General features: G+C 38.2%; 1 protein-coding gene across 1 annotated transcript; it reads left to right on the top strand.

The window, feature by feature from the left end:
• The first annotated feature begins 540 nt into the window (after window positions 1-540).
• LOC137171942 (NHL repeat-containing protein 3-like) lies at window positions 541-9,203 on the top strand. Its single transcript, XM_067576149.1, has 3 exons — window positions 541-1,070; window positions 3,125-3,327; window positions 3,448-9,203. Exons 1-3 carry the CDS (start codon window positions 812-814, stop codon window positions 4,045-4,047), a joined length of 1,062 nt encoding a protein of 353 aa, XP_067432250.1. The 5' UTR covers window positions 541-811; the 3' UTR covers window positions 4,048-9,203.
• The last annotated feature ends 6,141 nt before the right edge of the window (window positions 9,204-15,344 follow it).

Genomic DNA, 15,344 nt, shown 5'->3' with positions numbered 1-15,344 from the left:
ACAGTGAAACGTCTGCACGACGCTGAAGTTAGCTTCTGATTCAAAGTTAAGGGAAAAGGTGTTTGACATAATAGCAAAAGCCTGTTTAAACCCACTTTCAGATTGGTGAAACCTTTATTCTATTCATGAAAAATGAAAAAGGGCGATTTCACTGATATTTCTCCATCCAGACCATATTAGACCAATTTATTTTCAGTTTTCACAAATAGAATAAAGGTTCCGCACATGTGAAACTGTGTTTTAATGAGTCTCTGCAGTCTCCTTGTTAATCTAGTCCAGATTTGACAAATCTAAGTATATTGGGTTTTGATCTGGATGTAAAAAAGCAGTGAAATTGCCTTTTTTTCGAAATCCGAAACTGACTTCAGCATCTCGTTGTCGATGAAAAATACGAACACACTGGCATCAGGTTTGCCCGACCACACTTATATTTCTTTATTCACACGTTGGGTCTGAACTCTTGTCACTCGACTAGACACGTGGTCCTGTTTTAGGAATGCTTTTATTGCGATGTCTTGAACGGAAATGCTGTGTGTTAATCAGTCTAACTTGCCACGATGGTTTGTTTTCGTTTGGGTTTTGAGAGGAAGTGAATTCTACATTGACGTTGTCAGTTGGTTTCAAATTCTACTTAAATAACCGGATTTTAACTTAATTACCTCTCAGCTGTTATCACATTAAGGCTGCGTCTGTTTGCGGGACTGTGTGGCTTCCTCTGCAGCGCTCTTACAAACATTTCTGCATATTTAGCGAACATCAGCCAAGCAGGATATTGATCTAAGCAAGCACAAGCTAAGCAGCGATACCACTCATGTTGATGAAAAAGAGAGGTCATACGTGTTTAATATTGTCCAGCATGGCCTCGTTAGTCCTGCTCATGATGGTGCTGTACGGCAGCATCAGCAGCCAGCAGGCTGGCGGCTCCAGCCTCAGACGGGACTACCAGCTGCTGGGCAGACCGCTGTACAAGCTGGACCTGACCTGGCCCAAATACCCGGAACTCTTCACTGGGCAGGTGTTTGGAGTGGCTGTCAACCAGTATGCTGGTGTGGTGTATGTGGCACAGAGAGGTAAATACATACATTATCCATCTGAACTCATTTAATTCTAGCATCATTTTTTGCATTATTTTGTTAATGTAATAAACAAATACAATGTAATGCTTGTTTTTTTTTTTTGCTTGGTTATATTGGTAATAGCATGTCTTGTGTGGAAAATAAAATTATATAAAAATATATTTTAACATATAAATGAAATATATTGAATTATATTCATGTGAGAATATAACACTTGCAAGACTTGTGTAAATGTAAATATTCACTGAGGTTTGTGAATTTGTACGTGGTTGTGCATATGCATACTGATATTTGTAAAAGATATCTGTAAACGTCTCCTAATATTTGTGAATGTGTATCCAGAGTTGTGTTGTGTGTCACAGATAGCTAATGTTTTATTTAACCTCTCATATCACTACACAATATGAAATTATTAATTATTCACCCTTTCATTTACTCATTTGTACTTTGATTTGCAGATGTGTAGGTTCTCCTGACCACTAAGCAGAGACACCAGTAGATTTTGAGTTTCACTGTGGCAAAGCAAGCTCACATGTGTTGTCATTGGAAAAAAAATACCTTCTAATAAATTTCCTTGCCAGGTTGTGAAATAACTCTTTAGATGATGTTTATCCTCCTCCAGCATGACCTGGGGTTTGATCATCTGATTTTAACTGCACTGTCCTATGTATCTGTTATCTTTATATGGAAATGTAGTTCCATGTATTTATAGGAGAGTATTTGCATGGTTCACAGGATTGCCTCATTAACTAGGTGTGCCCCAGTGTGAACTAGTGAACTTCCCTATGCCTGCAGGCTTTATGGACACTTGGGCACTATTGTCATTCACTGCAAACATGTTATATAAGAAGGCATGTAAAGATTTGCATATAACACGAGTGTGCGTATTGGGATAGACCCTTGTTTTGTCTTTTTATTTTTTTAGTTTATCAGCAGATCGCTCCAATAGACTGTTTGACCACTGGACTTCAGGAAAATGACAACAGAGCCTCTGTGCTTACATCATTTATTAGCGTTGTAGCAGACTTGATAGATTGTTGTAAAATACCTTTATTAATGACTTATTAACTTTTTATAATTTCAGATGACTTACTACCTGACTTTTAAGAAAGGAACCCATGACCCTTTATTAATGACTTTTTTATTAATGACAATTTGTAACTTTGATTGTTTATTAGAGAGATAGAGACTCCATGGGATAAAGCTGCTGTTATTCTAGATTTTTCTTAGTGTAAATTAATCCAATGTGAAGACCACAACCAACAATGTGTTTGTCCTTCTGTCAATAGTGTCTGACTTCCCGTCTGTGACTCAGCTCCAAGCCCATTGGTTCCTACTCAAGATGAAACAAACTAGTTCCTTTTTTAAAACAGCCAGTCACTGTAGTCTTTAACAAACATTTCTTAAACAGGAGTAAATAATGAATTTGTTGGGGACTACTTTTAGTAGCAAATGAGTCCACATTTAGTGCTGTACTTAGTATTTCTGGCAGCAGGACGGTGTGTGTAGGATTGAGTCAAAATAAACTGCAGTGTGTGTGTTCATGGTAATGAAGGAACATGTCACCCAGTGCAACAGTGTGACTCACTGACATATTTTGTATAGTTTTTGGACAACAGTGGCTTTACAGCACAGAGAAAGAAGATTTATCAGACTTTGGATACACACAGGACTTGTTAGTATGGTAACTCAAACTTGTTCTTATTAATGGCTTATGGTTGATATATAAGGCATTTGTAAATTATTTATTAGCCATTAATTAAACCATTAGGTTTATCAGCTTGACTCCTGATAAAGGGCGCCTTATTAGAAAGTAGTACCAAATATGCTTTGGCACACACTGGGGTTTTTTTAAGCATTAAAATTTCAAATTTCTCTTTATTTGTTTTCTTCCTGTTCTCTTATCATTCATCATTGCAACAACCTTAGGGATCTATAAGAACTGACCATAGTTTACTGTGAACAAGTGAAAATCACATCAGTATAAATTGTGTTGCTTGATGTTAATTTTTCACTCAGTGTTTTCCTTTGCTTTGCTTCTACTCTAGGTGACAATGTGCCTAAGGTGCTGGTGTTCACCACAGATGGAGATTTCCTCATGGCCTGGAACACAACCACCTTGGAGATGCCTCATGGGATATTTTTAGCAGATGCTGCCTCATCAAACCCTACAGTCTGGATCACGGATGTGGGGAACGGCCCGTACGGTCACTGCATCAAACAGTACTCACCATCTGGGAAGCTTCTGGAGGTGATAGCTTTACTGAGGATTTGATGTCCATTGAAGTATCAAGTGTGATATGTAGAATTAGAAAAGGCAAATGAAATACAATCTGTTGTTTGTTGTTAAATATTTGCTTGTATTTGTTAGGTACTTGGTACACCAGGGAAGCCTGGCACTGGGTTGTCCCCTCTGGAATTTGACCAGCCAGCTGAGATCTTCGTTCATGACTCTGGGGAAATGTACATCGTGGATGGTGATGGTGGGATGAACAACCGCCTCATCAAACTGTCAAAAGATCAGGAGGTGTTGTGGATGCACGGAGAGAAAGGACAAGGCCTGGCTCAGTTCTACATCCCCCACAGCGTGACTGTGGATAACGTCCAGAGGGTGTGGGTGGCCGACAGGGGGAATAAGAGGATCCAGGTCTTTAACTCCATCACTGGGGAGTGGCTGGGCACATGGGGAAGCTGCTTCACTGAGGACGCGCCCTACTCTGTCCGCCTGACCCCGGACAGGAAGTACTTTGTTGTTGTCCAGCTCAACACCAATCAGATTTCACTGCTGGATGCACCACCGGTGGGTTTGATTGGCCAGTGCAGAGTGGTCAGTGTGATTCAGCTGTCTGAAGAAGTCAAGCCCCACCTGGTAGACCTGGACCTGAAGACAGGGGCCCTCTATGTGGCTGAGATTGGAGCCCAGCAGGCCCAGAAGTTCACCCCCTTCAGTCTGGGTGGGAATTTCCTGTAGAGCCACACTAGGCTGGAACTGAAATGGCATGATTGATCAGAAGCCTACTGCGCCAATCATAAGCATTACCAATTATTTAGAAATGGACCAAAAATGTCCACAGGTATTATTCTGTCATTTGCAATCTTAATATCCAGAAAAAAATCACATTGCAATTCAGCCAGTATAGTAAAGGCTAACCATTGTGTCATTAGACAGCTAAGATATCTTCAGACTAGATGTGTTCATTGAAAAAGTTAATAATATTCAGCATTCAATAGTAAAATAGAATTCAACATAAAAAGATTGCTATTACAAGACAGGACTGTTTTAAAGTATTTTATCGTAGAGCAAATGTAAAAATAGGCTTTAGTCATTCCAATCATTTGTTTTAAAGGAATAGTTCAAAATTTGGGGAAATATGCTTATTCACTTTGAGTCAGAGAGTGAGATGGGAAGATGCAGGGTTTCTCATCAATGACCTAGACTGTGGTGGCTCGTGTTTTGCACCATTGCTTCAGTGATGTTGAAGCTCTTGGTGCTCGTGAGTTGTTCATGTGAAATGATTCAGGTGCACTCAGCTGCCAACACTGGAGCCCTGCTGCAGCTGCATTCAGGTTAAATACGGGCAGCTTTAGCTACTAGCAACCGCTACTACCTATAGACATGCTAAGCTAACCATCACGACTCCAAGTTAACACAAAGCTGCAATTTCAGTATGTAATATTTTGCAGATAAGGAGAGGAATTACTGAGAGATAGAGCAATACATTTATCTCAGTGCTGGCGCTACAAGTGTATTTCATTTAATCTGGGGGAAAAAAACTGTAAAACAGTTCAATATTGTCTAGTTTCAGGCATCGGTGTGCAAAGCATGACAACAGCATGACTGACTATTAATGTTAAAGTCTTGTCTTAAGGTTGTCTAAGAGCAAAACCAGCTGTATTGGAAAGAAATGGCTCATTTCTGTTTCTGTGCTCCGGTGTTGAGTGCAGCGAAGGCAGCTGGACTTATTTTGAACCAGATGACAGTGCAGCCTCCTCTGCTGCCACCCAGTGTGGTTGGTTTGTTCTTCATTCACTCATGCCAGCCACTGCCCGAGTATTCGGAGTGACTGACAGGCTTCACCACCTCTGAGCTGACAGCAGGTTCAGCGACACCCTGAAAGTCTCAGTAAATGCAGTTAAACAGTCCTTTTTTAATCTTAGCTCAACTGATCTCTCTGAGCACAGTGGCACAAAACATTAAACCTGCATTAACTGATGTTTCGTCCTCCTGTGAAACAAGCAGAAACAAGTAATAAACACAACACAAGCTCAGAAAATATAGTTGGTTATAATTAATGTGATGTCTTCAAATGTCATATTCTGTCCGAATCCAAATATATGAGAAGCTGATATTTTTCCTTAAAAAATTGGTTTATCAAATTAGTTGCGGATTGATTTTCTGTCAATTGACTAATCATTACAGCTCTAATGTTTTCTCCTTGTGTTTTCAGTAGAAATCAATAGTGACCACAAAAACATTAAGAGAGCACAAAATTGTTTAGAAGAGCACAAAGTTCCTCATAGATCTGGTCTCTTAATTTTGCTCTCAAAGTGCACTAGATTGATGCATTTAACTTAAAAATGTACAAAATGTTCTGGGGGAGCACGCCCCCGGACCTCTCTAAATCCTTAAGGAAATGCTGAGATGGATTTCATGTTCAGTTCAGAGCCAAGCCCAGCCTAGCTTAGCATAAAGACTGGAACCAGGGGCAAACATCTGGCCTGGCTCTGTCCAAAAATGTTCAAAAAACACCTACAATACCAACACGTCTAAAGCTCACTAATGAACGTGTTGTATGTGTTGTTTTTTTGGGGGCATTTAGTGGTTCTAGGGGGAGTTATGTGCTAGAGCTATCTCTTGGCAAACAACAGTGTTTCCATACACCCGATAGTTGTGTGCTGCATATCCGGCTACACTGTTTGTACAGATATAAAAACAATAAACAGTGTGTTAATTAGTGAGCTTTAGAGGTGTTTGAACTTAAGACAGAGCCAGGCTAGCTGTTTCCCCTGTCCATCTATGGCTGTAGCTTTGGCTAATGTGGCTACTCTTTGCAGCTCCTTATGTACTAACATTAGCTAAAGAAACATTGTAAAGCCAGACAATATTACTAGTCTCAACTAGTATGCTATACCGTGCTATTATCACAGTTACAGCCTATCACAATGACAGCCAGGGGAGCAGTTGGTCATAATACAGTGTAGAGAACTACTAAGCCTCTGCTAGTTACAGAATCCTAACTTTAGCTGGAATGATACAGACTGCCAGCCAAAGCAAAGACTGTACCCACTCGTGCTCTGCTCACAGCCAGCGGACATAATTAATATCTCACATATAATATCTCATAAGACATCCATGCTGTATGCTACTGTCAGAGCTCAGCCTCAGAACTGAACTATGGAGAACCTTTCAAGGTATCCATTGCTTCCCCCTGCTTCCAGTCTTAATGCTAAGCTAGGCTAACCACGTCCTGACTCCAGCTCTTTACTGAACACACAGATATGAGATTGATATCTATAAACATGTCACTCTCTGACAGAAAGCAAATTAGCAAAATTTCACAAATATGGAGCTATTCCTTTAAACCTGCAGTGCAAAACTTTTGTCTCCCCCCTCTGGCAGTGAGAATAATTACAAAAACATTGCCAACATATACTTATGCCTATTCCATTGCTACTGTTGTGGCTGTAAAACAGCAGATAAATTGTTTTTGGCGTCACACAACTTCTGCGAAATGGCTTGTTTCACTATCATAATTTGATCCATTCGGTCTGATAACATTTGGAAAGTCTGGAAGAGCCACACGATTCAATTTTACTTGAATTTTATCCCTATTCAAGTTAGCAGAGAGCTAACCGGAAGTTAGTTGGCTTGGCCAGCGGAAGTCTCTAGTGTGCATGCTCTGCCCATAGAGCATGTACAGAATGCATTCATCCAGCCAGTGCGGGAATATCAAACCTGACACCAGATTTAAAACTTCATATACTGTGAAATACAGAGAGGTTTACCAGGCGATGATGGGTTTAATCAACATTGTGTGAACTCGTTTGGCAAGGCCTTGAATGTAACGGACATTCATTTATATGTAAAAGTCCAACGCTATAGCTTTAAGAAAATATTCTTATGTGTATGCAGGCTAGATAGGTTATCACTTTTTGAAACAAAATCACTTCTGTTTTCAATACAGTAATATGCTGTTTAAGAAATCTTGATTTCTTCACAGTAGATAAGGGTATCATGTTGTGTATTTGGTATTGGTCTACCGTTGGGTGATGAATTTTTCATTATTTTCTGCTTTTTAAAGTTATGTGCCATTTGTACTGTTCTTGAATTTGCACTGCTTGAAAAGATCTGGGTCCTGTTTCCTAAAATATCATAAGGCTAAGACGATCTTAGCCCATAGACGTACAATGGGCCTACAATCATCATAGCCTCAAGATGCTGATGGGAAACGTGGCCGAGAGCTTCTATGTGTCCTTTCTTCACTGCAAACACTTAAACTCTTCTGTGCTTTCCGCCGGTTAAGCCTTTTGCCAGTTTATGGCTGTTTTACACAGTTTTTATGCATTTGTAAGGTTACACATGTATACATGTGCAAAAGGCTAGAACTGAATTGTGTTGCACATTGTTTGATCTCATTGTCTATGAATGTTAATGTTACTGAATCTGAAAGCACTTCATCATAATGCAGTGATTGTGGTTGATTCCTTTGTTCTAGGTGTATATATTATCCTCATTAATCTTGATGTATCTGTATTGCAGAATCACCTGTATTGTGATATTGTGATCGTCATGTCTGAGAAAAGAAGCCCTAATAATGTCATCAGGGTTATATCAGCTTGGCTTGGAGAGCCTGAGTTACTAACAGGAGATGCGGATATTGATGGATGGTCTTTTTGAATGGCCTAACAACAAGATGCTGTTCCATCCAGGTTCCAGCATTTTTCAGTTTGACCCATACTACAGACTAAAAATCATAATATCTTTGCATCAGCTGCTCTGATTTGGACCATTATTTTTTTCTTTTTTTAAGCTGTCTTTAATAAGTCCTACAGCTTTATGGAAGTGCAACACGAAACCATTGCGGTTCCCCCTAATTGATTACATGATTAATGTGTTTTATTTATTTATTGAGGTTTCTTTTCTGGGTGATTTTAACTACTTGTGAGTGTTTTTTTTTTTTTAATTTCTTTAATATATTTTGCCTGAATAATATATGTGAATATCATATACAGGCAGATTTCTTCTTTTGTAAATTGTAAATGAACTCTTATGTAGTTATTAATCCAGTTGTTTCCATAATTTTATAATTCATACCACAACCTCCTTATCATTCCCATATTCAGTCTGGCAAAATTCTGTAGTAGTAACTTAATTATCTAAAGAAAGCAGACGGATTTCTTGTGATGGATTAATTATCTACAATCATGTTTTTGTGGTGTCATATTCATGTGACAGATGTTTATCCTGAGATAATTATGTCATGATAATTGCACAAATGAAAGGTATCATCTTTATTGTTAAATAATGAGAAGGTTAAGTTATCTTGAGAAGAAACCATTCAAAATGATTACTTGTTATGCACAAGATGTACCATGATGGATCTTTATGTCCTGATATACTTTTGGAAACAGTGTTGTATATTATGCTGAAAGAAGTGACGTGAGTATTATACAGTATGTAAGACAGGCAGTGTCATTTACACTCACTGGACAAATGAATCACATTTTGGTTTATTTTGGTTTATTTAGGTTAATTTTTTATCATTTTCGGTGGGTACATTGAGGTGTGACATCATGCATTTCTTTGCATACAGAGCTTTGAATAATAATCTCTTGTCTGTTAATGGGTGCAGTGTTGGAAAATGCATCTTAAGGCTTCCTCCAATAAGGACGACACAGTGAATCCTCTAACATACAAACCTGTTATATGTACTTGTACATGTGGGTAAGTTATGTGAGTGTGGGCCATATATGTAAAAGTTGTTTAAATTTTTTAATTTGGTGTAGATAAATAATTTTTATTTTTCATTTTTAAGTCACTTTAATTTTTGTTTTTGATGTCTTAAGTCCATACTGGCTGGGAACCCAAAGGTGGATGATGCTTCAAATTAAAATCATTTAATCATAGTAGTGTGTCTCATTTTTAATAGCTACTGTCAGTATCCATACATAACAGCTACTCACATACAAATCCATCAGTAGACATGTGCCTCCCCACCAACAGGAACTAATCATACCACAAACTTCCACTTGCACCCTCAGATCTACCGGCAGCTTGCTCCTCTGTGCCCTCAGCACTAGGCTCCGCACCAGGAAGGCTTTTCATCTTAACTCTTGTTATTTTCTTAATGTTATGTTTTTAAGACTGTAGCACTTTGAGATTCACTGCAAATGAAAAGTGCAGTACAAATTAAATGTGTTATTATTCATGATAAAGGCCTGATATGGAACAATAACAGTAATAACGGACTGTAGCACTGGCAGGGGAATTTTGTCTCACTGCAGATAACGGGTAACAGGCTAGATGATGTTTATATGATTCCACTAGATGGAGCTCAGTTCATACCATTGACTGTTGTTCCTGTTGTTCCTGCTCGCATCCACTCCCATAAAGAGATAAACCATGATAAATAACATTTTTCTTGCTTAACTGTTGTTTGCAGCTAAATTACAGGAATAGATGTTAAACAATATCAGCTACTTTTAAATGTAAGCCTCCTCTGCTAGCTGTAACCAGAGACTGAAGTCGTTCATTTGCTCAAAAACTGCACTTATGTACAGTTTGATACACATGTGATGGCTTCCAAATATTTTCTTTATTTTTTTGAAAGCTTATTTCTGTCTAGCAGCACAAATGTTCTCTGTAATGCATTATTATTTGCATTGGTAAAAATTTCATTTAGTAACACCTTAAAGCTCGTCTACAATTTGACAAAGAAGATGTAATGGATCCACAAGGACTTGAAATACTGAAAAAGTATGGGTTTATGGTTTATGTTTCAAAGTTTAAAAGTTTTAAAACTACAAACACACACAGGTGACAAAATGCTTTCACTGACTCATTTTGTACCTGTAAAACAGTAAGTCTACACTGTGGACATCAGGTGAGGAGCCGTTCATCTAACAGTGACAGACCACTGTATTCTTCATGCAGGCCATTACTTTTAATGTTTTAATGTCTAGAAGCGTTCTCTTTTCAACAGAGATTTTTCAACATCACCACCTCCGACACCACCTCACTGACCAATGCAAATATCTTCAATTTCATTTTTTCCTCCAATGCAACTTCAGTGCAGATGTAATATTTTTTACGTGATCAAATGAAAAGATATTACATTACTGTATTACATGATATCAACAACCTGATTTAGTATTGTTGTTCATTGTGATAATCCATGAATTTACCATGTTTTTGCCTGACGTGCAGGATGTACTCTACATGGAAAACTTCCTTTAATAAAAGAGTTATTCTTTCTAGATACATCTGCTTTTACCAGACAGTCCATTAAATCTGTGCCTCTTTTGTAAGTAAACAATGGTGGATATTAGAGACCCTATTCAAAACAGTTAATTTGCATTTCCTTTTTTTGAATAGACTCTATAGTTCTTTTTGACATAAGACATGCTTCTGGATATCCTTTCACTTTCACTAAATTCTTCAGCTTATTCTTCTCTGCAGATTTAAGCTATCATCTTTTGCTGCCAAACCGAACACCTTTCACTCACTTTTTCACTTACACTTTCTTTTCTGCTTCTTCTGCTGTCCATACAGAAAAACTAACCACTACCCAGCATCCACCTGCAGGCTGGAGTTTACGTTCACTTGGGGGGGAAATTACTATTGTCATTTCCACTTCTCTGCTGTACAGAGATTAACATAATAATCTATTCAGTGTGAGGTGGCTGACTGAAGTGCAAAAACTTAACAAAAATTTATTAATTTGTTAACTTGGCAGATATTTGTAAAAACCCTATTTTTAATATAAGACACATATTTATGAATCTTTTTGAATTTTGTAATGTATGTGTTTAAAATGTTATCACACCAAAAGTAAAACTGTAATCATGTATTTTGTTTTTGTGCTATCTATCATTCTAATTTAAATATTTGGAAATTCACATTTACAGCTCGTGTACATGAGGTTAAGTACAAGTAGATTCATATATAGCAGTGTTTCCAGCTGCTCTGCCTTCACCAGCTTCTGAGAGGAACTCTGTAGGCGTCATGCAAACAACAGACAAATGTGAATTGAGTCATGGCTCATTGAATAAAAGATAGAACTGGAGAGAGACAGAGAGAGTGACAGAGCAGAGGGGGGGGGGGGGGGGGGGGGGCTGAGGGGAAGAAAGAGGGGATCTATAGCAAGAAGCTGACAGAGAGGCAGAAGGCTGTGTGTGAGAGGGAACAGGGTCAGATGAAGAGGGAGATGAAGGGGGGGACAGATGAATGTAGTACAACACAAAGCTTAATGACACAGTGGCGTCATTGTCACAGGGCTGTAGTGGCCTCTCAGCACAGGAACACCAATGAAAGCAGAGAAGAGCAGTGAAAAGAGAGCATGGAGAGATGTAGCAGCTCAACATCATGAGCTATGGACTGTACTGACTATACTGAAGCCAGGAGTTATCACCTATGTCTACTGTGTAGTGGCGGATAATAAGTGACTGATTAGAATTTGTGTTTGTAGACATGAGTGTGACCTCAATTATATGTGTCTGGGTTCTAAATGAAGACTAAAAAAGTCCCACACGTCATCTATGAAATTATTCCTCCTGATATTGATATTCAGTGGTTATCTAATTATCCACACGTCAGTGAAAACTCAACCTCGACTGAACTTGATCATTTGTCAACAAAAAACTTTAGAATGCACAAGTTAATTATAGAAATTCAGTGGACATTTTCTGTTTACTTGGGAGTTCTGTGGTAAAAATATACCCTCATTAGTTTCAATTGTAAGAGAAGACTGTGAAATACCAAAGGAGGGGATTTTCAGGTTAAGTTGAAGAATTTTGTGTCTCAGTAAATTCTCCAAACCTCAATGAATTTATCGAAAATGCACTGTAATCAGCACATTTGTGTTCAATTAATACTTTTTGTTGGTTCCTGAACAGCTAACATAAAGTTTCCACTCACCAACAGCTATAGGCTGAGTAACAATTAGTGACGTTTCATTTGCAGTGTACTATTCCTTTAAACACATAATAATCCATCAGCACACTAGTCTGTCCTGTTTTCATCACTGATGATCTGATTTAAGTTTATGTCAGCTTTGCTATTGTGTAAGGATTAAAAATTTTGTGTTAGTATGTCTGTAATACTGTATTTTTAATCTTTTGACATTGATCAGTGAGATCTGACCATCAGGGGGCGCCACTAGACAAACTGTGGCTGTGAGAAGCACTCTGCTTGTGCTATCCACGTGCTGTACTTCACTATGTGATCAAAAAAGATTACATAAGTGTTTACCTGTAGAGTTCCATGGTTTGTGCTATCTAATATAAAGATTTTGGTGTGATGTGTTTTTCATAGATGCACATGTTTACATATTCATGTGGTAAGCTGGATCTGTCAGACAATGAAAGACTGTTTGTCATACCCAGGATTCTACATATTACTGTATGTGATGTCTCTAGCTGTCTCATTCTTGGCTGATGACCTCTGATGACCTCTGATCAGTAAGGCCTTCATTATTTTTGTTTATTTTGTTCACACATGGGCCAAATTCCCAAATCCAGTTCTGTTTTATTAAATTACCACAAAGTGACACATGGGCAGCAGTATTCCAACATAGGAGCACTGGTTTGGCTAGTGCTTTATTTTATAGATTAACTAATTTTATACAAATTTCCTTGAATTTTTCTGAATAATATGCGGGTATATGACGGTTATGTTTTAGGACATTTTCCGGAAAGGAGGTTGGTGCAATTTGGTACAAATTATAAGAAAAATGTAAAAAGTGTTAACTTGGTTTAGTTGGTAAGTTCCTGAATAACATTTGGATTCATACTGTTGATTTGCAAAACATCCTGATAAATTTGGTTCTTAACAACTGACAGGAAACCTTATTTTTCAGTGTGTAGTCTTATTTATCAAATTAACTTTCAGTTTCCAATATACTACCAAATTACATAACCCTTTCAAAGAAATGCCCTAAGAATGAACGGTTACATTGCAGCTACATTTAGGAAATTATTGACAACATTTCCTGGAAATTATTTTTTTTTGTTGTTGTTGTTTTGTTTTTCTTGAGCTGTGTGAATCTGCATATTATTCCATATTATTCCAGCTCAGAAGGGTGTTGCAAACTGGCTTTGGCTATAAATACTATGGTATGCAGTATGCACTGATGATCAAGTGAAAGGTGCAATAAGACGTATATAAAAATACTAAATTATGAGTGAAGTATGCAGTACTTAAAGTTGGCTAGTTTAATCTACAAAAATGCATCATATTTTATAAATTGATCATATGCTTTGCATGTAAAAATCTGAATCTGAAAATGAACTAGTTACTACAGCTGATAAATAAAATTTAGTGGAAAGACCTGAAAAGATAATAAAGTAGCATTAAATGGAAATACAGTACATCAGAATTTTGCTTGAATACAGTGCTTGAATTTCCGCCACTGGTGGTGTGTGGTTGTTCCTGTGAAATAAACCTCAAACAAATGTCAGTGTGTAGGAGTTTGCTTTTAATTCATTTTCTGCATATAAATGGGAGCTAGTCTCCTTTTCTGAGAAGCTCTATTCTGCCCAATGAAGTTTGAGACCACCTCAACCCGAGGAGGTCCAAACCTGCCAATCAGAACGCCATGAGTTGCTGTGTCTGAGGTTTCCCGCCGCATTCAGACCCGGGAAAAGACCATCACCTCCTACACATCTCTTCCTGCTGCAGGTACTTCTTCTTTTCCTGCTCACTGTGCAGCTGTCAAGGATGTACATGTCCATACTGTCATTCCTGTTGACTTCCATATAATACTGAGGAATGTGAGTGTAGGAGTGGGCCTATTCTGCACACCAGGATGGTCACACCGACACACACTTTCTCCATCCCCATCTACTTCACACTTTCTCTGTCACACAGTTTTCTTCCTTTCTTCACACTCTCACTCTCACATAGCCTTTGTTCTCCCCCGGTCCTCTTGTTGTCCTCTTCCTCTATGGTTTCTGCCTTGCTGGCTGTTTTGCTGACAGACTCCAGCTGGATGTCATGGCTAGCGTAGAGGCGGGATCCTGAGTGTGTAGGCTGGCCTTTAGAGTTCTGCTGTATGGGGAAAGCCCACACAACACTCCTACACACCTTCCCCACACACCCAGGAGGGATTCCAATCTCCACAAAGAGCACTTCCTTGTTAAATGTACTCATCTGTTGAATGCATCATATTAAGGGCTGGCCAATATTTTTTAAATGTTTTTTGAGGAGGAGAAATGAGAAGAAGTGCTGTTAATCTTAGAATGAAGCTACTATTTAGCTGCTGTTTTTCCAGATCTGTATAGCTACCATTGAGAACATGAGATCATGTCCTCAGCATTTTTTGGGGGAATTTGGAGGTTTTAGTATTGACAGCAGTTTACATTCTATAGTGTAAAACTTGCCCCTTTTTTATGCTGGTGCTCATATTTTCAGACCCAGTATTTTTCCACGAGGATTCAGTATTTCTTCTCTAGCAGGGATGAATATGCACCATCAGCACGGAATAGGCTTTGAAACACTGTTTTGATCTTAATAGATGTTTAGTTGAAAGAACTATGTAATCTGGTACTAATTACAGGGAAAAATAGGAAAAGTTCTGAGATAGTTATATTAATTAGTTATATAAGTGAGAGTTTACTTGTTGTGTTGAGTTTATAATGCTTTTTAAATCAATTTTCTTTGAAAGAACTGTAACATCAGTGAGTTCTCAAGCCCAAGCCAAGATGTATTCAAACTTGGGAGACAGAAAACACACGTGTTTTCTCAGACTGACTAGTCCCATTGATGAGTAAATTGAACTGCACATAAAATAGGTGAAGTGCCCATCTAGTTTCCCCTACAGTTTAGTTTTCAAAAGGCTCAGTAATTTCCCTGAAACATCTGCAGTTTTAACAAATGTTACTCAAACTGGAGGAATTACTATATTTGTCGTGGACTATTTTTCAGTGGTGGTGGTTCAGTGAGTATTTACAGGTGTTTTTAATACTTTTTGGACAACAATGGAGCTCTACGGCAACGAGGAATACGATATATCAGACTTTTATACACACATAATACTTGCTAGTAGATCA

This window comes from Thunnus thynnus, chromosome 20, assembly GCF_963924715.1.
Source record: "Thunnus thynnus chromosome 20, fThuThy2.1, whole genome shotgun sequence".
NCBI classification, from domain to species: Eukaryota; Metazoa; Chordata; class Actinopteri; order Scombriformes; family Scombridae; genus Thunnus; species Thunnus thynnus.
This window is presented reverse-complemented; position numbering and strand designations above follow the sequence as displayed.

Excerpts from the sequence above, each read along its gene's own strand:
- LOC137171942 (XM_067576149.1), top strand. The coding sequence starts at position 812 with ATGTTGATGAAAAAGAGAGGTCATACGTGTTTAATATTGTCCAGCATG. Across the intron at positions 1,071-3,124 it reads GGTGTATGTGGCACAGAGAG|GTGACAATGTGCCTAAGGTG; the intron begins GTAAATACATAC and ends CTTCTACTCTAG. Across the intron at positions 3,328-3,447 it reads CATCTGGGAAGCTTCTGGAG|GTACTTGGTACACCAGGGAA; the intron begins GTGATAGCTTTA and ends TGTATTTGTTAG.